Raw genomic sequence first — 26,758 nt, 5'->3', positions numbered from 1 at the left:
AAAACCAAAAAGGTACTTCATATTTAAAATAACACTATTTCCAGATTGTAAAATAACCACTGATGCTTCAATTCTGTTTTCATAAGGTAACACAGGGATTTTGTTTGTTAAATAAACCAATAAACTAGATCTTCTCAAAAATTAAAATAATTAGGGAACATCTAGAAATGAAATACCAGGATTGTTTCACAACTTAGCATCATTATGAAAAATCACGTGATGAAACACTAGGATTGTTCCACAACTTAGCATCATTATAAGTCATCTCGTAATGAAACACTAGGATTATTCTACATCTTAGCATCATTTTGAAACATCTTGCGATGAAGTACCAGGATTATTCCACAACTTAGCATCATTATGAAAGAACTCGTGATGAAGTACCAGGATTGTTCCACAACTTAGCATCATTATAAAACATCTCAATCCTGGTACTTCATCACTGTGTTCATTTTAGACCGTTACAAGCAAAGGAGGGGCTAAATCATAATTCAACCAATAATAGCCAATCTATGTTATAAATCACTTGTCTTTATGGCTAATTTAACCAATAACAGTAATTCTATGTCGGGAATAACTTCAACTTATGACTACTTTAACCAATGACAGTAAATTTATGTTGTAAATCACTCGTATTGATAGCTAATTCAACCAATGACAGATGTTTTATAATGATGCAGAGTTGTGTAACAATCATAGTACTTCGTCACGAGATGTTTCATGATGATGCTAAGTTGTGGAATAATCCTGGTACTTCATCACGAGTTCTTTCACAATGATGGTAAGTTGTGAAATAATCCTGGTACTTCATCACGAGTTCTTTCATAATGATGCTACGTTGTGGAACAATCCTGGTACTTCATCACGAGTTCTTTCATAATGATGCTAAGTTGTGGAACAATCCTGGTACTTCATCGCAAGATGTTTTATAATGATGCTAAGTTGTGTAACAATCCTAGTGCTTCATCACGAGATGTTTTATAAGATGCTAAGTTGTGGAATCCGCTACAATCAGGGTTGAACAACAAAAACAAAACAGACACACAATATTCCAAAAATACCTTTCAATAACAATATCGAGTGACAAACAGAAATAATTTACCACCTGTCTCGTGACTCTCTCTCTCTCTCTCTTTTAGTGTAGTTTCTGGCTGGGTATTTATTCACTGAGTAGGTTATGAGAGTGCAACCTCATGTGATCATAAATTTACATACTCTTCTGCTACATTAACAGTATGTGTACGTACCGCTGGGAAAGCTGCTGTCAGTTTCATCATACATACACGTATATTTACTCATGTTACAAATGATTATGTAGAAGGTGAGTTAGCATTTGAATGCAACTAAAAATTTATAGATAAGTTAAATGACAGAAAGAAATAATAATGAACGATAAACAGAACCATAATTATAAAAAAAAATAGAATTAACTTCACAGTGTATTAACACGACTAAAGACTGACTATTATCAAACGAACATATGATATGGTTAACGTCGGATTCCTCTTTTTGTCTAAATTGTGAACAATTATAAATGTTGTAACGACACTCAGAGCAACATTTATTCTTGCCGGATTTTAGTAGAAACACATTAAAAATCAAATGAATAGCGTATTTTAAAGGCTGCGAAGTCCAGTAATTTCTTTGCGCGATATCACGTGCATGTTCCTCGGTGTCAGCTCTCAAGAAATATATACACTCTTAATTGTTTACAAGTTCAGCTCTTAAAGTGGGACAGAGAAAGAACAGGAGTGGATTCGACTTCCTCTTCTGTTCTTTTTATTTTCATTTCTAGGAACTGAAATTCACGTATAGAAACTACCAAGTGTTCAAATTCGAAATTTTTGTACGGAAAAACGCTGGAATTGTTTCACACCTTCATCTCTTGTAGGACGTGGATGTAGCTTAGAAATACTTAGGTGAGTATGTGAAAAGATATCGATTAAAGTCCGTGTCCCCTCTTTTCGATTTTAAATAAAAATGTGTTTATCCTTTCTATTCCATCGTCAAACTCTTCTTCGTCACGCCGCAGTAACCGTGTCTTGATCCAAGAAATGTAACGATCGGTTGAGGCTACACCTGCGGGGTGAATGAACGGTTGTCGCGACATTAGAAGCCCCGCTGTAGCGTACTGCTCAGAAAAGTTGGGCTGAAGGTAATCACAGAGTCCAAAATAACACAGACTTTTATGTAACGAAGAGATTATTGTTTGCATCCGCTAGTTTATCACTAAACGTCCGACGTCAACTACCTTTTATAACACCAGCAACTTATTCTTTGTCAAATACACTTACTCTTAATGAAGGCTTCAAAGAGTTTTTTAAACTTCTTTTGCTATCGTACGTCTTGTGAAACAAAAAGAGTTAATCCATTGGACAGAATGAAGTCGCTTGGCGGTTTGGAAGTGTGATCTTTTATACACCTAGAGGAAAATTAAAAGGTGAGACCAATCTCATTTGATCCAATAGAAAGGTTAGACCGATCTTATTTGATCCAATAGAAAGGTTAGACCGATCTTATATGATCTAAGAGAAAGGTTAAAGGTTAGACCAATCTTATTTGATCTAAGAGAAAGGTTAAAGGTTTAATTAATGTTCTATACATATAAAAGTGAGTTTAAAATTTTCACAGAAGGTAGCTCAAAAGACAGTTTTATATAGACTTAGCTGGGGAGTTCAAAATGTAAACCGATCTCCTGCAGATTTAGAAGAAAGGTAACATCAGTTTTCTTTATATTTAGTGAGGTCGGTGTATTACTGAAAGCTTCAATTTGTGAGGAAATTAAAATTTATTTGCACATAATTCAGTTGTTTGTCTTCGAAAAAGTTTAAGATATCTTATAAAGTGATGAAAATTAAACTGATTAATAGTTTCCTTTTGATTTATTAAATTTTAAGCTTTCGTGATGAAGACAGTGTACGTAAACAATGAAACAGATTTATGTAAGATTTTTCAGGACGATAATGGCGATTTTATCATACGAACCAATATTAAATTATTTACAATTTTCACGACACTCATATTAGAAGGCGTAGAGACGTATTGATGTTATTACAAATAATACTGAACTTGTCAGGAGTGTTTTATAAAATGTTAATGTATTTACAAAATTCAAGTTCTTGACTTATTTGTGTTTGTTAGATTTTAATCTAGAGTTACCGATAGGTCTTCTTATCGTCTGTTGAACGAGGTTTCTGTTTACAGTAACCCTAGTAATACATGAGTCACAAACAACTGGCAACAGAACTACCATCACTAGTACAATTGATCTGTTTTTTACCGCTGGAATTCCGTATTTATTTAATATAGTAGGGGTTACTAGATTTACTGGGTGAAAATTGGCACATTTTTAGTAGGGATGTCAGATTTAATGGGTGAAAGCTGGGACATTTTTAGTAGGGTTACCAGATTTACTGGGTGAAAACTGATACATTTTTAGTAGGGTTACCAGATTTACTGGGTGAAAACTGGAACATTTTTAGTAGGGTTACCAGATTTACTGGGTGAAAACTGGCACATTTTTAGTACAGTTACTAGATTGAATGGATAAAAACTGACACATTTTTAATAGGATTACCAGATTTGATGGATGGAAATTGGAATATTTTTAGTAGGGTTACAAGATTCACTAGGTGAAAACTTGGACATTTTTAGTAGGGTTACCAGATTTAATGGGTGAAAGCTGGGATATTTTTAGTAGGGTTACAAGATTTACTAGGTGAAAACTTGGACATTTTTAGTAGGGTTACCAGATTTACTAGGTGAAAACTGGAGTCTGTTTAGTAGGGTTACCAGATTTACTGGGTGAAAACTGGCACATTTTTAGTAAGGTTACCAGATTTACTGGGTGAAAACTGGCACATTTTTAGTAGGGTTACCAGATCTACTGGGTGAAAACTGGCACATTTTTATTAGGGTTACAAGATTTATTGGGTAAAAACTGGCACATTTTTAGTAGGGTTACCAGATTTACTGCGTGAAAACTGGAACATTTTCAGTAGGGTTACCAGACTTAACGGGTAAAAACATACTTATGAGGGTTACCAGATTTACTGGGTGAAAACTGGAACATTTTTAGTAAAGTTACTAGATTTACTGGGTAAAAACTTGGACATTTTTAGTAGGGTTATCAGATTTACTTGGTGAAAACCGGCACATTTTTAGTAGGGTTACTAGATTTACTGGGTAAAACTTGGACATTTTAAGTGGGGTTATCAGATTTACTTGGTAAAACTGGCACATTTTTAGTAGGGTTATCAGATTTACTTGGTGAAAACTGCCGCATTTTTAGTAGGGTTACTAGATTTACTTGGTGAAAACTGGCACATTTTCAATATGATTACCAGATTTACTGGATAAAAAGTGGCACATTTTTAGTAGGGTTATCAGATTTACTCGGTGAAAACTGGAACATTTTAGTAGGATTACCAGATTGAATGGATAAAAACTGACAAATTTTTAACAGAATTACCAGGATGACTGGATGGAAACTGGAACATTTTTAGTAGGGTTACCAGATTTACTGAGTTAAAACTGGCAGATTTTTAATAAGATTACCAGATATACTGGGCTAAAACTGGCTCATTTTTAGTAGGATTACCACATTTAATGGATGGAAACTGGAACATTTGTAGTAGGGTTACCAGACTTACTGGGTGTAAACAGTGATATTTTTTAGTAGGGTTACCAGATTTAATTGGTAGAAACTGGTACATTTTTTAGTAGGTTTACCAGATGTAGTGGGTAAAAAGTGGGACATTTTAATGGGATTACCAGGATTACTGGATGGAAACTGGGACATTTTTAGTAGGGATACCAGATTTACTGGGTGAAAACTGGCACAGTTTTAGTAGGGTTATCAGATTTAATGGGTGAAAACTGGGAGATTTTTTTTGTAGGGTTACCAGATTTAATGGGTAAAAACTGACACATTTTTCGTAGGGTTGCCATATTTTCTGGGTGTAAACTGTGATATTTTTTTAGTAGGGTTACCGGATTTACTTGGTAGAAACTGGTACATTTTTAATAGTTTTATCAGATTTAGTGGGTAAAAGTGGGTTATTTTTTTGTAGGATTACCAGATTTACTAGGTAAAAACTGGGACACTTTTAATTCAGTTGCCAGATTTATAGGGTGAAAACTGGTACATTTTTCCTTCATACGGAATGACAATGTAACACCCCTGAAACAGTTTAAATTACAATAATACAGTTTTTATTTCATATTTGCTAAATAATACGATGTTTATTACATCCTGTTTTAAAATCACAGACAAGCAACATTTGTTAAAAGTTTATATGGTTAAAAATTATAAATAAAATACAAAAGTTGTTTTTAACTCAAAAAAAAGTTTTCTTCTTCGTTTTTTTTTTCTCGGCTTCAAATTTAAACTTTCTTTGACAGATTAGTTTAAGAAAACATAGTGGGAACACTGTACCACGTGATTTATCTTTGTCAGGCGGTCCTACAAGTAAAATAACACAAATTGTTTATAATGAAAAACCGTCTATATTCAAATCACATTGTGGAAGAGAGAAACCGGGACAATTAAATATTTTTACTGTTTATGATTGGGACAATACTGGGACGTCTGGTACCCCTCGAAACGTGTAATTACTATTGGTGTTGTAATAGTCAAAAACGTAAAATTACTCAACATGACGTAATGTGTGGACCGATCCGGTAGTGTACCGTATATGAACAAGTCGGTAATTTAGGGTTAAATAATGAAAAACATTTTCTAGTATTTGATAATCCCTGAGGCTTATAACAATAAAACCATGTGTCGATACTGCGGTGGGCAAAGCAAAAATAGTATATTCCAGCGTTTCCCAAACTTTTGTCATCCACGCCCCCTTTAATAAATATGATTTTTTGCGCGCCCTTTGTTTTTTTAAAGGAGTGAAAGAGTGAGTTAAGTGACAAGATATAATATACTAAAATGCTCTGTTGTAGTAATTACTTATTATTTTCATTAGTAAAAAATATATTAAATCGCTTAATTTTGCATGATTGACTCTAGTCCTAACCGCTCGCTTACTGTAGTTTACTTGTAGGGATTGCGGGATGGGAGAAAAACCTAAAAATGTTCAAATCTTTAATAGTACCAGTTAAGCCTTTCAAAGCTCTTGGGAGGTAATTAAAAATCGCACGTGAAAGTCACGATATTCCTGCCTGCTTCTCTTATTGCATTGCTGTTAAAGTTAATAACTAATAATATTTTAAATTAAATTCCAAGTAACTGTTTTTTGTATCTATAATAAAAGTACATTTTTATATTAGAAACGCATTTTCAAACTTTTATATGACTTCAATATTTTACATTCGAAACATTCTGAATGTACAATGGATATTCTGTAATTAATGGTATATCTGCTATTTAAAAATAATTAGCTTAAAGTGTTAAAGCTAAAATAACCTTCAGTCTGTTTTATCATTATAAACCTAAAAGTTTACAGTCCATCGTTACTTGAGTTTTTATTACAATAGATCACCCGAATGATTCTAATAGAAAGTCAACAATAAGAAGCAGTGATAACGCGGTCCTGTTAGAGTTCCTCCTGTAAGAGAAATTTCGTGCTACCTTTCTCATCGGCCCCCAGTTGTGAGCCAGTAACTTTTCACATTGCTAGAAAATATTAAAAAAATTTATGTTCACGTAATATAGAGATGTGTTCTAAATTTGTATTTATACAAAGATTAGTCCTAATCTTAATATCTTCGTACGTTTACAAAAAATTGATATTAACTTCCAATCAAAGTAAGCTATCTACTTGGATCAAACTTAAATATCAACCTGTTAATGAGTATATCTAATCAAGTATAATCTTCTTATGTTCGTACTTATAAAGATTAGAATGCATTGTTTCATCAGTTGGTTGTTAGTGATATTTTCGGCCGTAAACCCAATAATATCTCACGAGGTTAGGAGATTAAAGCTATTCCTAAATTTATTTTCTTAACTAACAATGAAAACTAACCCTAACAGTAAAGATAAAAGTATTATATATGAACATTAAACATTCTAACCAGTACTAGATTACACCTTCATTATGTGAAATACTATTACATGTTATAAACCTAACAAAGAAAATATAATAATAAGAAGAAAGTTAAAAATAATAAAACTATATATATTAAACATTCTAACCAATACTATTAACGAAGGCAACATTGAAGAAAAAATATAGTCTACCTCATTTAGTTGGACTATTTGACTTCAGTTCTTTGTTTGTTTGTTTTTTAATTTCGCGCAAAGCTACACGAGGGCTTTCTGCACAAGCCGTCCCTAATTTAGTAGTGCAAGATTAGAAGGCAGCTAGCCAACACCACCCACCGCAAACTCTTGGGCTACTCTTTTACCAACGAATAGTAGGATTGACCGTCACATTATAACGCCCCCACGGCTGAAAGGGCGAGCATGTTTGGTGGGGTGGGGATTCGAACCCTCACATTGACTTACAACTGTTTGTAATGTATTAGGGAACATCCTTTTCGTCTCTGTACTAAGTCTGTAATCAGACCTGAAGAAGCAAATGAGACATAAGAGTATAAGAAGAAATAGGTAAACAGAAATCATAAATAATATTCAACGTTAAATTGGTTCACAATTAAAAACATTTTATTTAGGCCTATCTATGGCCTTCAAAAAGTTGACGATTCTACATGTTTTGACGTTACGACGTCATCCTCAGGAGTGTGTATCAGTTTAACGTTGAATATTATTTATGATTTTAACTTTATACACAAGTGCCAAAATACTATAATTAGGTAAACAGAAATTAGATATAAATCACAGTCTACGTTTAAATATTTTTATCACGCATTATACTCATCTACATAGCTTTTTTTAATATATATAATCAGGACAAGATCCGTGTAATAATTGTTTATTAACTTTCAGCTCATTGTAGCTGCTTGGAGAGTATTAGCGAAATATCTTTTCGTCCTTGTACTACTAAGGACTTCGACATATCTGACGAAACAAATTGTGCTTACAGACGAAACGTGTCGAATTTGATAACTGTAAAACTAGCCCTCGCAAATGTAGCCTGATCCCAGACTTACGTTATGGAACTGCCTGAAAAAAACTCATCTGAATACAGTCCTTTTTTGTGCATTTAGAAAACACAAAGCTAGGACGAAACAAATTTGTTATTTTGTTATTATAATTTTTGGAATTGGAGTATTTTCACTTTGTAGAATCTCGAATATGTTACTACAAAATTTCAAGAGTTCATTTGTGTATTTCAGATTTTTCCGCAAATTACACAATAGCTATCTGATCATAACTGCCCCTAATTTAGAACAGATAGACTAGATGGAAGGCAGCTACTTAACAGCGCCTACCGCCAACTTTTGGGCGGCTCTTTTCTGTTGAGTAGTGGAATTTGAACGTCACTTGTGTAGCTTTGGGCGAAAGTTCTGTAACATTTTTTTTCTATTTTAAAGTTTGAAACTCACACTGTTTTACCTCTTCTTTCAAAACCAACCAATAGAATACATAAATCAAAGCAAATATTTGAATAATAAATGAGCTAAGTGCCTCCCATTGGCTAACGTGTAGAATTGTGGATCCAAGGTTCCGTGGTTCGCGCCCCTTTATTCTCTCCCCAAATAAAAACAACAGATCGTGCTCAGTACTTTGGGGCCGTGGGTACGTGGTCAAATCCTAGTATTCGATTAGAGTAGCCCACGAGTTGAAGGTGGGTGATGTTGACAAGCTATTGTTCCTCTAGTGTGTCACTTCAAAATTTGATAATATTCGAGTAACTTTACACGAAATACAACGAAACAACAAGAGAATAATATATATGTATATATAATAAGGAAAGGGTTAGCTTATAAGTTGAGAAATAATCACAAATATAACGGTTCTGAACTCTTGTTCTGTTTCTCTGTTGTATTCTAATTTGTATCGTTCTCCTACTCCATTTCCGCTGTTCCAGATTATTCACATACTCCAGTCTTGCGCCCTCTATAATTCTTTAAATAAGTTTCTGAAGATCGACATTTCCCTTTCTTAAAAAACAAATAACTACTGTTAACCTCGTATAAAACTTATGGGTATATAATATAGGCTTATTGGTTATAAAAAAATAAGTATTGGATTAGGATTAGTAGTGTTGGATATGGATTGGTAGTAGTGGATGTGGATTAGTAGCACTGGATTAGGATTAGTAGTATTGGATTAGGATAAGTAGTTTTGGATTAGGATTGGTAGTATTGGATGTGGATTAATTTTAATTTGATGTTTATCCTTACTTATGCAAATACCTCTATATATTCCTAGAATTTCACCTTTGGGTTTCAAGATTAATTTAGATCAGGCTACTCAACTAATGATTAACGTAATCTGAAAAAACGATTAAAAACGTAAGATATAAAAGACAATAAAATATACATATGAACAATAGACATTAAAAATAAGACTTTCAAAGTGGTTACAACCTGAAAAAGTCTTTAAAATTCACAAAAAACAACAACAATAAAGCATTGAAGTCGTCAGTTTTAAAATTACATTTCTAATCAACATCAAAAGAAAATTCATAAGACTTTTTTGTTAATAATTAATAATCTTTACCTTTAAGTTGTTTTCCTTGCAAACTTTTCTAGAGATTCTTAAAAGTTCTATAAACAAGAGCGCCAGAAATTTGTTTTAATTATATGTTTGTTTGTTTTAGAGCATTGAGTTGTCTGCTGTGTCCATCTCGAGACTCGAACCCCGGTTTTTTAAGCATTGTCAGTCAGTAAACTTACCGCGGACCAATGGGTTGCGGACCATGAGTCCTCGGATTCAAAATCACTCAGTTTAAATAACTAATCATAGAGATAAACAATCTGTGAAATCATTTTTAGATGTAGAATACGTCGTACAATCCTAGCTAGCAGGATAAATTATAAATATGATAGCTCATGTATTATAAGGGATTCTAACGAAAAATGTCATTGACCTAAAAGCAATTTGGTACATAAACAGTTTAAGAAAATGGTTAAAACAGCTTAAAAGGTCAAAGGGGTCCATACCCCATAAGTAATGCTGGGATTATAAAACTTATGCTATTTACTTGAATATTTTGTGTTTCAATATGTATGTATACATTTAATAATTTCATACATGGTTCAAACTGTTTTTGGATATCTTTAAATTATGATTTTTTGAATATTCTTCAGGAGATGAAGGAAGTTGTAGGGCCCTCCGTGGTAGAAGAAGTTATTGGTAGACCTGGTCCATCTCGCCCCAGGATACCGGAAATGGTAGTTCAGAGAGATTTCCGAAAGGTCAGTGGAATTTCTACGGAGGTCTTCCGGCAGATTGAAGCGGTCGAGAATGACTACGATGCTACGACAGCCGCTAATATGGAGGTTGTAGAAAGGCGTGGGGAGATGATCATCCGGGTCTTAGACCCCCGAAGCTTGGGCCGAATTGGCGCCGAAACTAGCAAGAAGTACCTGAGTGCTGCTACTAGTAGCCACACTGTTCAGTTTATAGAAATTATTAAACGTCCAGGGCAGACGTTAGGGTTGTACATACGAGAGGGGGACGGGATCCGGCGGACGAGGGGAGTATACATCTCCAGGATAGCTCTTGAAAGTGCTGTGTACAACAGTGGATTACTCAAAGTAGGTGATGAGATTCTAGCTGTGAACTTGGTTGATGTAAAGCATATGAGTCTGGACGACGTGGTCATCATCATGTCCATTCCAAGGCGTCTGGTACTAACCATTCGCTCCAAGATTTTTGTGAGAATACCCTCTCATCCCCCACGGAGACTTGCGGAAGAGGTGCGTCCACCCATTGTGGTGTGGAAAAAGGAGATGGAGGAGGAGGAAGCAACGGAAGACTTTAACAGTAACAGTGAAAATGGCCAGCTAATTCACGCTAGAACAAAAGGTTTGCCATCAGGGGTTCCGTCAGTAGCAATTCCATTAGATGATTGGGAAAGGAGAGAATACGACGACCATGGTCTCTACTATAACTCACGCCCTCGACTTCGCAGAGTGCCGATGGCTGAAATCCGGGAGGAAGAGAGACGTTGGAGAAGGGCTCCAGAGAGAGCCCGGCGCCCGGTGGTTATGCGTCAACCAAGAGCTCACCAAAAGTATCCAAAAATGCTAGAAAGTCTAGCCGAGCAGGTACACCCCTTTCATAGGTGTCCACCCCCACCAGCTCCTTCCAAAATATCACATCTATCACACAGAACTCTGGATACGAGACCTGTGAGAAGCAGCGCTGCCCGTCGCAGATACTGGGACGAATATGAGGCTTCATTAAGTAGTCGCCCAAAAAGGATTATGAGAGCGGAAAGTGAGCAAAGGATTCCAAGAGACAGACATCACGAGGAGGACGTTTACAATAGATATGCTGCTAGGGATCATCGGCTTAGTTTACGAACGACGAGAACTATGCAACCCAAGGTTCGAACATGCCGATCCCTAAGGGAAGGCCCGCCACAAGCTGGGATTCTGCGCCGCTCTGTGATAGAAAGCTGCTCTGATACCGAAGTGCACGTAAACTCCAAAGAACCTGCTGTTTTATACAGACAGGGCAGCTTGGGCCGTATGCCCCCATCCAGGGAACACTATCATTTCCGAAGCAATTCACTGCCACGTGCTCGTGCTACCGATCTGGAGACCCGGCGACGACGCCAGTCTGTCCGTTTTGAAAAGAAAACTCTGCCTTACGACTCTCAGGAGGACAGCGATGGCGCAGTGTCTGCCCCAGAGTTTCCATCCTCCAGGTCGGGTCGGAAAGCCTCAGGTAATGTATTGTTTTATTTATATTTTGTAATGCGTTTCACTTCATGGACATTGTTAAAGAACCAGTAAACAAACAAAGTCGATACAAGTCAATCACACTTTCCATCCACTCATGCTAAAAGAAATAAAACAGACACTTATTGTCAGTAAATCAACACGTGAAAATTGTGACCCATTAAATCAGTGAAGTTATATATATAAAACGCCTCGTATTGAAGTAGATAGTGAGTTACAGAAGTTAACAACTAAACAGCGTTATAAGTAAACAATTGGATGGGAGGGGTTGTTTGAAACTTGGATTGTTTAATAAACACCTCCATTTGGATGGAACACGGGGGAAGGGTATTTGAAATTTTGATTGTTTAAGTAAACACCTCCAATTGGATGGAACACGGGATGTGTATGTTTGAAACTGTGATTGTTTAGTAAACATTCCCATTTGGATGGAATACGGAGGAGGGGTGTTTGAAACTTTTATTGTTTAGATAAACACCTCCAATTGGATGGAACACGGGGGGTGTTTGGAACTGTGATTGTTTAAGTAAACACCTTTAATTGAATGGAACACGGGGATGGTGGGGTGTTTGAAACTTTGATTTGGTTTATGCACCAAGCTACTCGAGAGTTATCTGCGCTAGCCATCCCTAATTGAGCAGTGATAGACAAGAGGGAAGACACTTAGCTACTCGAGAGTTATCTGTGCTAGCCGTCCCTAATTGAGCAAAGATAAACAAGAGGGAAGACACTTATTCAACACCACCGACCGCAACTCTTGGGCTACTCATTACTAACGAATAGTGGGATTGACCGTAACGTTATAACGTCCCCACGGCTGAAAGGGCGAGCATGTATGGGGACGGGATTTGAACCTACAATCCTTAGATTGCGTGCCGAGTGTCCTAACAAGCAGGCTTTTTTATTCTGTAATCAGTTTTATTTTGGTCCTGCGAATGACTTGTATATAGTCAGCCCTAAACTAAACCGTAACCTAAACCTCTTGCATGTGGTTGACAAGTCGGACGATAAAAGAGCACAATATCGTATGTAGAAGTTATTACAGTAAATAGAACAAAATGGTGATAATATGAAACTAAATAAGAATATGTTGAAACTAGTTTCTCTAATAGATTTCTAACAGTTTGTTCCATTTACTGTGATTTTTGAATGAGTGTTCTACTGATTATGAATGAGAAGAGGACATTGTTTTTTTTTATGAATAATATTTTTGTTTTATTAAAATATTTTATGGATTTATTTATTTCCGATTTCGAATTGAATGGTCTATAAATATAGAAGAAACTCATATTTAACTTTTCACACCGGGAATAACTTTCAATGTTGTTGTTGTTATATTTTATTAAAGACCTGTAACCCACCAAATAATAAACACTTTGAGTGATTTCGTGTTTGGAAACAACTTTTAAATTACGAATGAGCTCTCTCGTAATCCCCCCCCCAAAAAAATTAAACTAGGTGACCACGTGCCTTAGAAGATCGATAGGAATGTTGAAGAGAAAAATATTATCATAGTGTCCTTACAAATATCAGGCATGGTCTACTTTCATGGATAATCTGATGCCACGTTGTCGCTCAGAGCCAGAACCATCTGGTAGAAGACGTGAGAAAACAAGAAATCTAATTTTCGACATCAAATACATCTTTTATCACTTCTTTTCTATTATTTTGTTTGATCGAAATCCACATTCCAAGCAGATAACTGAAATGAATCCACGTGGAGTTCTTGGCTGTGGTAAAAGCTAATTCCGGGTCAATGTTCACGGAATATAGTAGTAGTAGTATTAGCAAGTGTACTCTAAACATGTAATACGAGTTGTAATTCATTTATATATTCTCAACAACAAACAAAGAAAGACTGTTGTAATAACATCTAATTAATTTCATGTTGACTTTTCTTTAAAGAAAAATATCCTTTACGCAAAAGAAAAAATACCATTCTGATTTTTGTATTTAGGATTTTCGTGCATCTACACAAGCGCCCTCTGGGTATAAACTTCGCTGATATTGAGCTTATAGGCAAGGTGGCATCATTAATACCCATCGCTAACTGATTGAATAATGAAATTTGACTCCCATTCTTATAATATACCAACAACCCCAAACTACAGAGCGCGTTTTTTCAGTAACGGTACACGAACTGAGAATTATTGGATTTACAGTTCGGCCACTCTACTAGGCCACATCAGTCCGGATGTTCTGTTTAAGAATATTAAATAATACAAGTAACTGCGCATGCCCAGCAACAATCTGTCTTGTTCACTTCTCTTGACATTGCTGAGTAGGTCAACGACAAACGAGAAAACTTGCGGAATTATTTTAATGAATTGATTTCCTTAAAAGCGAACTAAATTAATGAATATATTAAAAGTAATTCAACTGTAAAAAATAAACTTACTGAAAATATAACGTCATATTACAAAATAAATTTAATGAAAATATAACGTCATATTACAAACACTACTCAAAATTGTGCCACTAAAAGTATGTTCACGGGGAGGAGAGAAGTGTGTGTTAACACCACTAGAGAGAGCTGCAAAATTTATAGAGATGAAATTGAAACAAATAAGAGTTTTTCTTCAAATATATGTTAGTTCCAGTGAATTTTTTCTTATGACTTGCAGTTTCGATGTCAAACGTTACTCAAACCATTTTTCTCTTTTCTTGAGTTGTTTTTATTTGTCTTCTTTACTGTGTTTTAAGCAATTAAAAAATATTCCAGTGAGATATGGAAACCAATAAAATCTATCCACTGCTTACCGAGGATACGCTGTGTAGTAACTTAAATCATTATTTTCTGTTTTTTTTTTTTAAGGACCAGCCTAGCAAGTTTCGTCTCATGGTAATATTTCCTTCATTTATGTTCTTTATTCACAGATATAGTTATAATCGAAACGCTTCCCTGGTGACCAGTATCTCAAAGTTTGGTTTGTTTGGAATTTCGCGCAAAGCTACACAAGCGCTATCTGCGCTAGCTGTCTCTAATTTAGCAGTGATAGATTAGAGGGAAGACAGCTAGTGAACACCACCCACCGCCAACTCTTGGACTACTCCTTTACGAACAAATAGTGGGATTGACCGTCACATTATGATGCCTCCACGGCTGAAAGGGCGTGCATATTCGGAGTGATGGGGATTCGAACTTGCGACCCACAGTTTGCGAGTCGAGCACCCTAACCACCAGGCTATGCCAGGCCCGGATCTCAAACTCTTTCAGATCAGTCTGAGGATCGGAAAAAATCCCACAGCTACATAGAACGTACCTAGTATGTATCATAACAGAGAAACTGTAGATACAAGTGATACAACTACATTAGTCCACCTACAGTCTTGGCCAAAATGTTTGCATATTTTGTAAAAAATAAGATCATTATTATTAAGATGGAATACAAATACACGTAGCGTTGTCAAACTGATAATTGCGTTCTATATTAAACATCCACATGTGTAATTTGTATATTGAGACAGATTCTATGGACATCATGAACGATTTATTAGAACAGCAAACAATTTTATCAGACACTTGGAGAAAGATGTGTAATTCAGCATTTCACCTATCATAACAAAACATTACCAAAACATATCTAATGACAAAATATAACATCCGATTATTATAAATAGCGTCTGTAACCTTATATCAGATCATATTAAACATCAGTACTTGGTTGGTCCTCCTCGTACACTAATATCTCTGCAAGGCGACGTGGCATGCTGTCGATGAGGTTATTGATGTAATTCACTGTGATTGCATCTCACCTTGTCACTAGAAACCGCTGAAACTCAGCTACAGTTTAGGGTCTTGGTTAGCAATTTTCCGTCTCAGCTCTGCCCAATATTTCTCAATGGGATTACAAACTGGAGACTTTGCTGGCCATGGCAATCTTGTAACATCCTCTTGGTCGAGATAACCCTGTACCATATGTGCACTGTTATTGTTATTGTAGAACTCAAAGTTATTGCCAAATCTTGCCCTAGAATATGACAGAAATATCATATCCATGTGATGCCTGTAGGAAGCAACATTGATGATTCCTTGGAGGATATGAAGAGCTGTCCAAACATGTACCGCACCACCTCCTGTGGGAAAGGAAGTATTCTCTCATTTATTCTCCAGGCAAGCGACGAACATGAATCCTACCATTAGGGTTAACAAGCCGGAAACAGGACTCATCTGAAAATATTACATATCGCCAGTGTTCTGACTTTAAGTTGGCATATTGTCTTACCAAGTAACAGGGTGATGGTGGTGAATTCTGGTTAATATCGGTTTGCAGATAGACCTTTTTGCAAAATAACCTTGTTTGGTCAGTCTCCTATTCACTGTTCTTCTGTGTACCCTGGAATGAATGTGTTCATGCCATTTTTGTCGTAAGGTGTTGCAAGACTTCTTTCAATCTTGACGTGTTAACCTGATCAAAACACGGTCATATCGGGCAGTTGGTTTTTCTGCGTCTATCAGTAGACTTTCCTGTAGTCTGATGACGTTTCAGGGTTATGGATACAGTAATGTGTGTGTGTGTGTGGTGGGGATACCCCACTGTTCTGGCAATGTCCGTTTGCTTCATATTATTTCTGGACAGTCAAACAATTTGACGTTCTATAACTTCTGGCACGTGACGAGGCATGACTCTACACCAAGTACAGAGAAATTGTCTGAACAAAGCGTTGATCTGTTTCGAAAAAGATTATACGAAAAGTACACACTTTTATACAAAACAGGTGTGTATGTGTGTTTTGACGAACAATACAATTTATAGAGACCAGAATAACAACTCGTACATGTTTGTCCGATCAAACGCTACCTTCTCTATTACCACTCGGGCATTTACTCAATAATGACTCCATGCATGTAGACAGTAATATCAATATATAGAACAGAATGCAAACATGTTGGACCAGACTGTATATAAGATATAAAATGTCCAAATATATAATTCTAATCATTTTCTCTACAACAGATTTTAGAAATTTCTTTTATTATGTGTATTATAATTTTGTTTAAATCACAATTTTCAAATTTAAATAAACGCCTTTTATATTATTATAAAATAATTTAAAACATTTAATTAACATTTTCTCATCAAAGCCATTAAAAATCAGTTAATATTTAGGTATTAAAAACTGTACGTTGCTATAAATCCTACAATACCTCAATTCCTGTGAATGTATAATACTCTGTATGGTATTTGTTGGTTCATTACTGTTTGGAGAGGGAAGGCCAGAAACGTGATATAATTTCTTTTATCATAAATATTACTACAATTATTAATTATCTTAATATCAAGATAATGTACTCCAGTGATTTTAAACAAAATTATAATATACACAATACAAAATAATTTCTAAATTTCATTGTAGAGGAAATAATTATAATTATTTATTTGGACATTTTATATTTTATAACTTATATAGGTGGACAGATGTAGTTATATCACCTTCCCTATATAAGACTTGCTAATGTGTGGATCTCTTTAAAACCATTGAAGATCCAGATAGTAGCAGAGAAGGGTGTAAAATAAAAACTATGTTAATAATTTAGGATAGGTTTAGTATATCAATATTTTAACAACTTGGTATTTATATCCAAACATCATATTGGGGGCTGGAATGCTAACTTCAAGGACAGTTTTGCTGTCTCCCCCATTGGTGTTTTATATTCTATTATTTCTTTCTTATTATTTTTTCTATTTAATATATCTATTTTTTGTGAGCAACCACATTCCCACACCTGGCTACAGACAGTAAAAGGTAGTAAAGATGGAGGAAGTTGTAGGCTAGACCACCCACATCTGTCTGCAGACAGTAAAAAGTAGTAAAGATGAAGGAAGTTGTAGGCTAGACCACCCACATCTGTCTGCAGACAGTAAAAAGTAGTAAAGATGGGGGGACGTTGTCGGCTATAACACCCACATCTGGCTGCAGACGGTAAAAGGTGGTAAAGATGAGGGACGTTGTCGGCTATAACATCCACATCTGGCTGCAGACGGTAAAATGTAGTAAAGATGAGGGACGTTGTCGGCTATAACACCCACATCTGGCTGCAGACGGTAAAAGGTGGTAAAGATGAGGGACGTTGTCGGCTATAACACCCACATCTGGCTGCAGACGGTAAAAGGTGGTAAAGATGAGGGACGTTGTCGGCTATAACACCCACATCTGGCTGCAGACGGTAAAAGGTGGTAAAGATGAGGGACGTTGTCGGCTATAACACCCACATCTGGCTGCAGACGGTAAAAGGTGTTAAAGATGTGAGACGTTGTGGGCTATAACATCCACATCTGGCTGCAGACAGTAAAAGGTGGTAAAGATGAGGGACGTTGTCGGCTATAACACCCGCATCTGGCTGCAGACAGTAAAAGGTGTTAAAGATGGGGGACGTTGTGGGCTAGAACACCAACATCTGGTTACAGACAGTAAAAGGTGGTACAAATAGGGGACGTTGTGGGTTAGAGCATTCACATCTGCTGACGAAGTTGAGTTTAATCTGAGTAGATGGTTCCTACTTCCGCCGGTACTTCACAAACCAAGACACGTGTCATAATGACCAACCTTAGGATTTGTGCCCTGGTGTTGGATGTTTGTTTTGTGGCTACAGTTTATCTCTCTCTATAAAATTACATTTCATCTAAGGTTTGGATATGCTGTGTAAAATCCTTCCTTTCGATGTAACCTGTTGTATCAAAATGTTTGTAGCTTTGTTAAATAATAACGTTGATGTTAATTACCTCATTAATCACTTACTAATTAGATCAAAATTAACAATTAAGTAAAGAAACGTTAAAGAAAACCAGATGTGGGCTTTCCCAATGGTTGATGGGGAACATGTTTCAGCACAGGGAGAATCAGTACGACTGTATCTGAATCACGTGACTCCACTCAGTCAGACAGTGAAGTCTCACTCTCAAAACGTTCCCCACTGCACATAATATTGTTAACAAGGGGGGTAAGTCTCACTCTCAAAACGTTCCCCACTGCACATAATATTGTTAACAAGGGGGGTAAGTCTCACTCTCGAAGCCTTCTCTACTGCACATAGTATTGTTAACAAGGAGGTAAGTCTCACTCTTGAAACGTTCCCTACTGCACATAATATTGTTAACAAGGAGGTAAGTCTCACTCTTGAAACGTTCCCTACTGCACATTATGCTGTTAACAAGAGTGGACAAAATTGGTATTTGTTTTAATAATGGGGATGAGGTCTCCCCTCTTTTCTTTCCAATCTGATCAGTGAATAATATACTGAAGATCCATGACATAATTGAAACTGTGCTTCTTGTAAGGTTCCAACCCCCTGTTTATTGCGTCATAGATTCGGTTTTTATGGGATTGCAGGAGCACAACTAGCATAGAATTCTTTCACCCAATTTCACAAAAGTCAAATAAGCTAACTAAATCCTTAGTGGAAACTGAAACTTTTGTTTTCTGTAACAGAACAAAACGAAGTCCATTAAATAGAAGTATTGAGGCTAAATGTTACAATAATTAGACTCGCACACTCTCACACCTCAATATCGCCAACCAAGCAGTTTGAACTTTCTAATACAGGATCGTCAAAATTCGCGTATCACCAGCATATTCACTAAGAGTTTTTTCTCTTGATTTTGTTCCAAACATTGGTCTAGATTTCAAGGAAGTGGTCTTGTTGTGTGTGTCGTCTTATCAAAGGTTCATATTTTAAAGGGCGGGACCCTGAAAATCTTGATGGTACGTGATTTTTGCGTCACCCTGTCGTTAAGAGAGCTGTTCCGAATAAGTTTTGTCAAATATTATAAACGGAGGAAAATATGCGATTACACTGAATTACAGGTTAGCCAAACGTCTAATTACGTACTTATGGAAGCTCATCACAGTATTGCTAATTATTTTCTAAAACTCTGTTACAGTGTATTTACACGTGTAATAATTGGATTAGATGACTCACACGGTTCGCATCTCCAGCTCTTAACTGGATTATAGTTGCTCGCAATGTACAACATCGTACAACGTTTTGTTTCATATTTGTGCTGCGAATATTTTTCTTCAAAGTTCACTAGGTGTCGCTGTTCGAACCTTTACCTCCCCCCCCTCCAAAAAAAAATACTGTTTTGTTTTTATACCGTTCATTACCGGTGTGTTACACATATTGAGCAGATTTGTGGTGTTGTCTGTTACAGCACTCAGCGTAAAGAAATGTTCCCCTGTGTGTCAGAGCTAAAATGTAGGGCTCGATTCTCCTCGGTGGACAGAGCACCTTTAGCCCTAAAGTGTAAATAAATTGTGTGGTATAGCTCATTTGCTATGTAACATACACATAGTTAGTGGGGTTAACTACAATATTGAGGGTATTTTTGTTTACATTTCATGTTACCCAAAGATCCTAGGTTCAAGCCACAGTCCTGGAGTTTATTTTCACTTAAAATAACTTTTCACTTAAAAAGTTTATTTTCATTGATTCATAATATGAATTAATATTTACACATACATACATGTGTATGAGTATGTGAATCTACTCCGGCTCCTATGGTTTGGCGGGGAGTGGTGGTGGTAAATCAACCCACTAACTACTTGACCACAACAGCTTAGTTTCATAATTTTGGTTAAAAAAACAACAACAACTTATAAGTGAGGGGAGAAGAGGGGGAGGGCTTGTACTCTTGGATAGAGGAAAGGCCCTGTGAGCCAAAGATCCTGGGTTCAAATCCTTCTAGACTAAGCTAGACTAATCGTAGTTAGGAGGTTCACTTTCACTGATTCATAATACGTATTATATATGGTAATAAAATGTTGGAATACGTGTTGAATGTATTCATTGAGAGACTAAGTAATGCTAATATAAATACATTCAACACGTATTCCATTGTGAGACTAAGTAATGCTAATATAAATACGTTCAACACGTATTCCATTGTGAGACTAAGTAATGCTAATATAAATACGTTCAACACGTATTCCATTGTGAGACTAAGTAATGTTAGTATAAATACATTCAACACGTATTCCATTGTGAGACTAAGTAATGTTAATATAAATACGTACAACACGTATTCCATTGTGAGACTAAGTAATGCTAATATAAATACGTTCAACACGTATTCTATTGTGAGACTAAGTAATGTTAATATAAATACATTCAACACGTATTCCATTGTGAGACTAAGTAATGCTAATACAAATACGTTCAACACGTATTCCATTGTGAGATTAAGTAATGCTAATATAAATACGTTCAACACGTATTCCATTGTGTTCTATTGTTGGTTTGTTACTTTTAAGGACCTTTTGTTGTCATTTGCTGAAAGAGCTTTTCGTTGTTATTTTAGTAATAAATTATTTTATTTCTTGATGTGTGTTAAAGATAAATTATAAACACAAATTGACGTCTGACATTTGCTATATTTAAGAAGTCATACAATTTGATATGTGATATTAATTCAGCCAAATATTTCTCTACTAGTACATTCCTAAATGTACAAATAGATCAATAGCGTATGTATATAATTTTAACACTATTTCTTTGCAACAGATGGAAAAAGAAAATCAAACGAGATTTTATGTGAATGTGTTTTGTCCTCACAGTGGTCATCGTATATTTTCCTTGTACGTCAAATACATCCGTATTTTCTTGTTTGTTTATATCACGTTAAGTGAAGTAGACAGGTATAAATATTTCCCAAGGTCGCCGCAGACGATCTCCAGATATCTTCACAGCTGGCGAGTATCGGGACTGGTTACGTAGAGCACCTTCGACATCGGCGATATACGAGCGCTTGAGACGAGGGCGAGGCTTACGTCAAGTGCAACCGTTGCCGAGAGTCGCTCACAGCGTCGAGAGCCTGCTAGACTCGCTTAACCACGTAAGTTGATGATACTACAACTGTTTTAAAAGTTAATTATTCTGTTTGTAGAAAAATCTAAGATTCTAGACGCAAACATCGGTAAATAACGAAAGATAAAACCAGTGTCCTCTTTTGCTTCGCTTTGCACGTGACTTGTCGAGAATTTATAATGTAATTAGTTACATGTGTACATGGATGAAGGAAATGAAACGATATTTGATTTGTTAATTTTAATCATGTGATTATTGTAGCCACATTTTCCAGTTAATTATAGCTACACTAATTGGATGTGGGATACACACCATTATTCACTTTGATTTGTAAAAAGCTTGTCCAGGGTTCCAGATTTGTTTCGAACGCTCGTGTTGTATTTTTTCATCCTAGCCTTCAAGTTCACTCGAAATTTGAAAACTTCGATTCTTTCTCATTGATAGTCTTTCAGAAAGTTTTTTTTCGTGATAAAGTAGAAATAATAAGACAAAATACATGATGGTTTACAAAAAATGTTGGTGAATAACTACAGAATAAATCATTCTGTTTGTTTTTGGAACTTGCGCAAAGATACCTGCGTTGGTTTGTCCATAATTTAGAAGTGATAAACTAAAGAGAAGGTAGCTAGTCAAGACCACCTACCGCCAACTTTTGGACTACTTCTTTACCAAATGATAGTGGGATTGACTGTACATTATAACATCCCCACGCCTGAAAGAGTGAGGATGTTCGGTAATGGGATTCGGACTCGCAACCCACAGGTCAGTGCCCTAACCACCAGTTATTTTAGTAGCAGTTATGATGAATGAGGTTCACTAGACGTGGCCTAGTGATTGGCCTATAGGGCTGCGGATCAAGGGTTCGAGACGTGATGCTGCTGAACACACTTTGCGCTTTCAGTCGTGTGTGCGTTATAAGAGTGACAGCCAATCCCTTTACACTGCATGAAAAGCTGGACAAAGCTCTTGAAGCGGCGAGTGGTTCTGGCTGACTTCAAGTTTTCTTGTTTTCAGTTTAAAATTAGGGACCTCTAAACCTGAATCCTTGTGAGTCTCCGACCCGATGATTTAAATGTATTTTACGTGCAAATCACAAGGTAATTAAATGTGTTTTACGTGCTAATCACAAGGTTATTAAACGTATTTTACGTGCTAATCACAAGGTTATTAAACGTATTTTACGTGCTAATCACAAGCTTATTAAACGTGTTTTACGTGCTAATCACAAGCTTATTAAACGTGTTTTACGTGCTAATCACAAGCTTATTAAACGTGTTTTACGTGCTAATCACAAGCTTATTAAACGTGTTTTACGTGCTAATCACAAGCTTATTAAACGTGTTTTACATGCTAATCACAAGGTTATTTTAGTTTTAAAGGGTAATTCAGCAACAAGGAAGTGAAACATGTGAGCATAGCTAACTTGCATATAATTGTTTATTGCACGTTTGTTAATTGACTTTTGTGATGTTTTCACATGCAGACCATATGATTATTAATTATCTATCTTTATCGTGTAAGAAGCGGCAACGTGGGCTCTATGCTCCTTATGTTCCTGTCAGACGTTCTCTACTCAGGCCAAGGGCAGAAGAATTCGCCCAAACATCCCACCTGATTCACCCGCATTCATTAGAGCACCACCAAACGGTCCCCTTTCCTTCCCCCACGAAGCATTCGGACGAAAAGTTGCACCTGCTCACGCTGGACCCGAAGGAGTTCTATAAATACAGACCACAGAGAGATTCTGAAAGAAAAAATTCTGGTACGGATTCGTTCAGCGGGCTCTTAAGGGTGCACCTTCTAACGGGTCGGGGCCTACGTCCCACGGAGCAGTTTGACCACTTCAGAGACCTGTACTGTGTGATTGAGAGTGATAACGTACACAAGGCAAGAACAGCAGTGCGAACGGGTGAACATAGTTTCGACTGGGACGAGGTCTTCGAGCTCGATCTATTTGAGAACCAGGAATTATCCTTTCTCATCTACAGTTGGGATCCGCGGTACCGTCACAAGCTGTGTTACAAAGGAACGATAAATCTCAGTCTACTTAAAGAGGAGCCCATCCATAGCCTGGCCCTGAAACTGGGGCCGTGTGGAACACTCTACCTCAAGCTCCAATTCACAGAACTCGGAGACCTACTGCAGAGAATCCCGGCTCGCACCTCTACGGGGGTATTCGGTGTAGATCTGGAGACCATCGTCGCAAGAGAGAACTCTAACATAGGGGTACCACTTATTCTGAAACTATGTATGGACGAAGTGGAATCCAGAGGCCTGACATTTCCCGGTGTCTACCGCATCTGTGGTTCAGCATTGAGTAAGAAAATGCTGCGTGATGGATTTGAGAGGAATTCCTGGCTGGTTGACCTGACGGAAGAGAATGTTCCAGATATCAACGTTGTGGCAAGTAAGTATACGTTACAACAAGATTACTAAACAAATCTGTCCTTTCATGTCACTAATAAGGACTAACGTACTTCTACTGCAAGGTTGTTTTTATAAGTACAGAAAAAACTTTTCAAAAAAAGGAAGTAAGTGTCGGGATGGCTAATATCAATCTTTCAAAAACAATGTAAATAAGATAGTAGGGATGACATTTGCATCATCCCTACGTAATAGCACAGGTGCACAGTGTAGTAGAATGTTAACAGACAAAAATAGGATAAAGTAAACTCAAGTGTGATTGAATAGTTATATATATTGCTATATATTAATTCTTGCCTGCGCTGTTATGTAGGGATGGTGCAAATGTCATCCCAACTATCTTGTTTCTATTGTTTTTGAAGGATTGATATTATCCATCCATACATTTACTTCCGTCGCCCCCCAGTGGCACGGCGGTATGTCTGCGGACTTACAACGCTAGAATCCGGGTTTCGATACCCGTGGTGGGCAGGGCACAGATATCCCATTTAGATATCCCATTTAGACAGCTTAATTACAAACAAACATTTACTTTATTTTGGAAAGTTTTTTCTTTAATTGTTTGCTTGTTTTTAATGCAGTGTTTCGATAGACATAGAAAGGTTGTATTTATAACTAAGTTCTGAATACAATGAGGTTCCAATTGTAATATTTATTGTTTATCTATTATTGGCTGGTAATTCCTGTTTCAACCTGTACTTAACCTTTTAAATGGAAATTAAATTAAATATCTGTAAGATAGCTAACTTGTAGTGGTAACATCGTTTACGCTATAATTATTTTTTAAATTACTACTAGTTATTAAAAATAGCTATAAAAGCGGATACTCCGTTTGAAACTATGTCACCTCAGTGAAATTGGTTGACACCAGTGTTTTGGTTTTTTAGTTATCATGTAATAAAAAAAGAAAAACAAGAAATTTAAAGGTTTTGCTATGATATGTACAGACATTCCCAGAACTTATGTCTCAGTCATTACATAGATATTGAGGTGATATTTAAAATATCATTTCGATGAACAATCCGAGCCATCCATACACAGGCAGTGCTACCGTCTGTCTGATATTTAAATATTAGGATGATTGCCTAAATTAACAACATTTTGTAATGCCTAATACTTATTCCAAACGGTGGAGGTTGAGAGTCTTAAAACACTAGAAACATAGCGTGGTTTATTTGTATTACAGGGCTCTTTTTATATGTCTAAATATTAAAGGCAACTGCCTTCTCACAACTGGCTGCAGACAGCAAAAGGCAGTAAGAGTTGAGACGTTGTGGGTTTAATTACTCAACTCCTAAACCTTAACTGATTCTCCACGGCTGATAATTAGCTCGACATCTGTGTTTGGATCATGTCTGCTAGATGGAATATCTCCTACGCTTTTGGTAACTATGACCCCAGGCATTTTCTATTATGACTTTGTGGTAATGACAAAGACTGGTAATGGATATATATATATATATATTTATTTATTTAAGTGTCATTTTAAACGTTTTAGTTTTGATTTGTATATATTTCATTGTTGTTGAATAGTGCTGATTTGCTTACAAGTAATGTAATTTATAGTATTAGAACTATTGATATATATTAAATTACACAGTATTTTTGTTAATAAGCATTTATTTAGACTCGTTATAATTTTTGTTTCTTAGGTCTTCTCAAGGACTATCTTCGAGAGCTTCCGGAGCCCCTCTTCACAAAGGGTTTGTTCGATATGTTGATAGATGGCATCAGCGTCTGTTTACCAGACGATTCTGAGGGCAATACGAAGTTAATGTTCAGTATCCTCGACTGCCTTCCAAAAGTTAACCGGGTAAGAATTGAAATAATAATTTAGAGTAAAATACTGATGAATTCGATGCCTCTGGAAGTAACTGGTATTTTATTTGTTATCATTCATTATCAGTGTGATGAACTAGCGAATCGTCAACGCGTTTGGAGTAGTGTTAGTCTTAATTACAACCGGTGCTGAACTAACCTTTTCAAATCCGCGTATAGCAGTGTTATTCCTAATTACAACCAGCGCTGGACTTAACCTTTTCAGATCTGAGATCGTATTTGCTTCAGTTTTTCCATAAACTTATCAACTTCCCTAAATTTTGATGAAATATAACATATGAAAATTGATGATATAAATAGCGCCCAGACCACTACTATGTCTGTCGTATCCCAGCCGACCTGATGAGCCCTGGTATTGGGCGAAAGGTCTCGACGGCACTGGGTATTACAACTGTAGTGTGATTGGCACGCTAAAACATATTTTTCTTTACTTTCAATCGATTATAAGTTCTTAAAATTACAAACGTAGTTTTCTCTTATTGATTCTATGTTTACTTGACTCACTCTTGGAAGACTAGCTTGCCGGTTCTTCTGAATGACAGTAAAGTCAAGTAAATATAATAACAGACAAATAATCGGTGTTAAAATGAAAATAAATAAATAAAATCCTTATCCTAAAAATTTGATTTGTAAACGGCTTCAATAAAATTTATAATAATAATTCATTTACTTAATCTACCTCCCACCATAACAGTCGTTGTTCATGAAAGTTGATGATATAAGTACCTCCTAAACCACTCGCCTGTTACGTACACCAACTGATCTGGTGAGCACTGGTATTAGGCGAAAGGTCTCGTCGGCACTGGATATTGCATATATATATATATATATATATATATATATATATATATATATATATACTACTTACTTACTTACTCGTCAGTACGACGTCGACGACGACGACGACGGAGGTAG

At 36.3% G+C, this 26,758-nt stretch overlaps 1 protein-coding gene across 2 annotated transcripts in view; it reads left to right on the top strand.

The window, feature by feature from the left end:
• The window catches only part of LOC106472898 (rho GTPase-activating protein 100F-like), a 37,717-nt gene that overhangs the window by 2,661 nt on the left and 8,298 nt on the right, over positions 1-26,758 (top strand). Inside the window, exons 2-5 of one of the 2 annotated variants that reach the window (XM_022401443.1) lie at positions 10,174-11,761; positions 21,430-21,608; positions 23,105-23,987; positions 25,657-25,817. In XM_022401443.1, coding sequence (XP_022257151.1) covers positions 10,174-11,761; positions 21,430-21,608; positions 23,105-23,987; positions 25,657-25,817 — 2,811 coding nt within the window. Of the gene's footprint in view, positions 1-10,173; positions 11,762-21,429; positions 21,609-23,101; positions 23,988-25,656; positions 25,818-26,758 lie in introns of both variants that reach the window. The other variant, XM_022401442.1, reaches the window with a different exon arrangement.

Source organism: Limulus polyphemus, unplaced genomic scaffold (assembly GCF_000517525.1).
Source record: "Limulus polyphemus unplaced genomic scaffold, Limulus_polyphemus-2.1.2 Scaffold5713, whole genome shotgun sequence".
In the NCBI taxonomy this organism is placed as follows: domain Eukaryota; kingdom Metazoa; phylum Arthropoda; class Merostomata; order Xiphosura; family Limulidae; genus Limulus; species Limulus polyphemus.
Note: the sequence above shows the minus strand (reverse complement) of the source record. Positions and strands in the feature narration are given on the sequence as shown.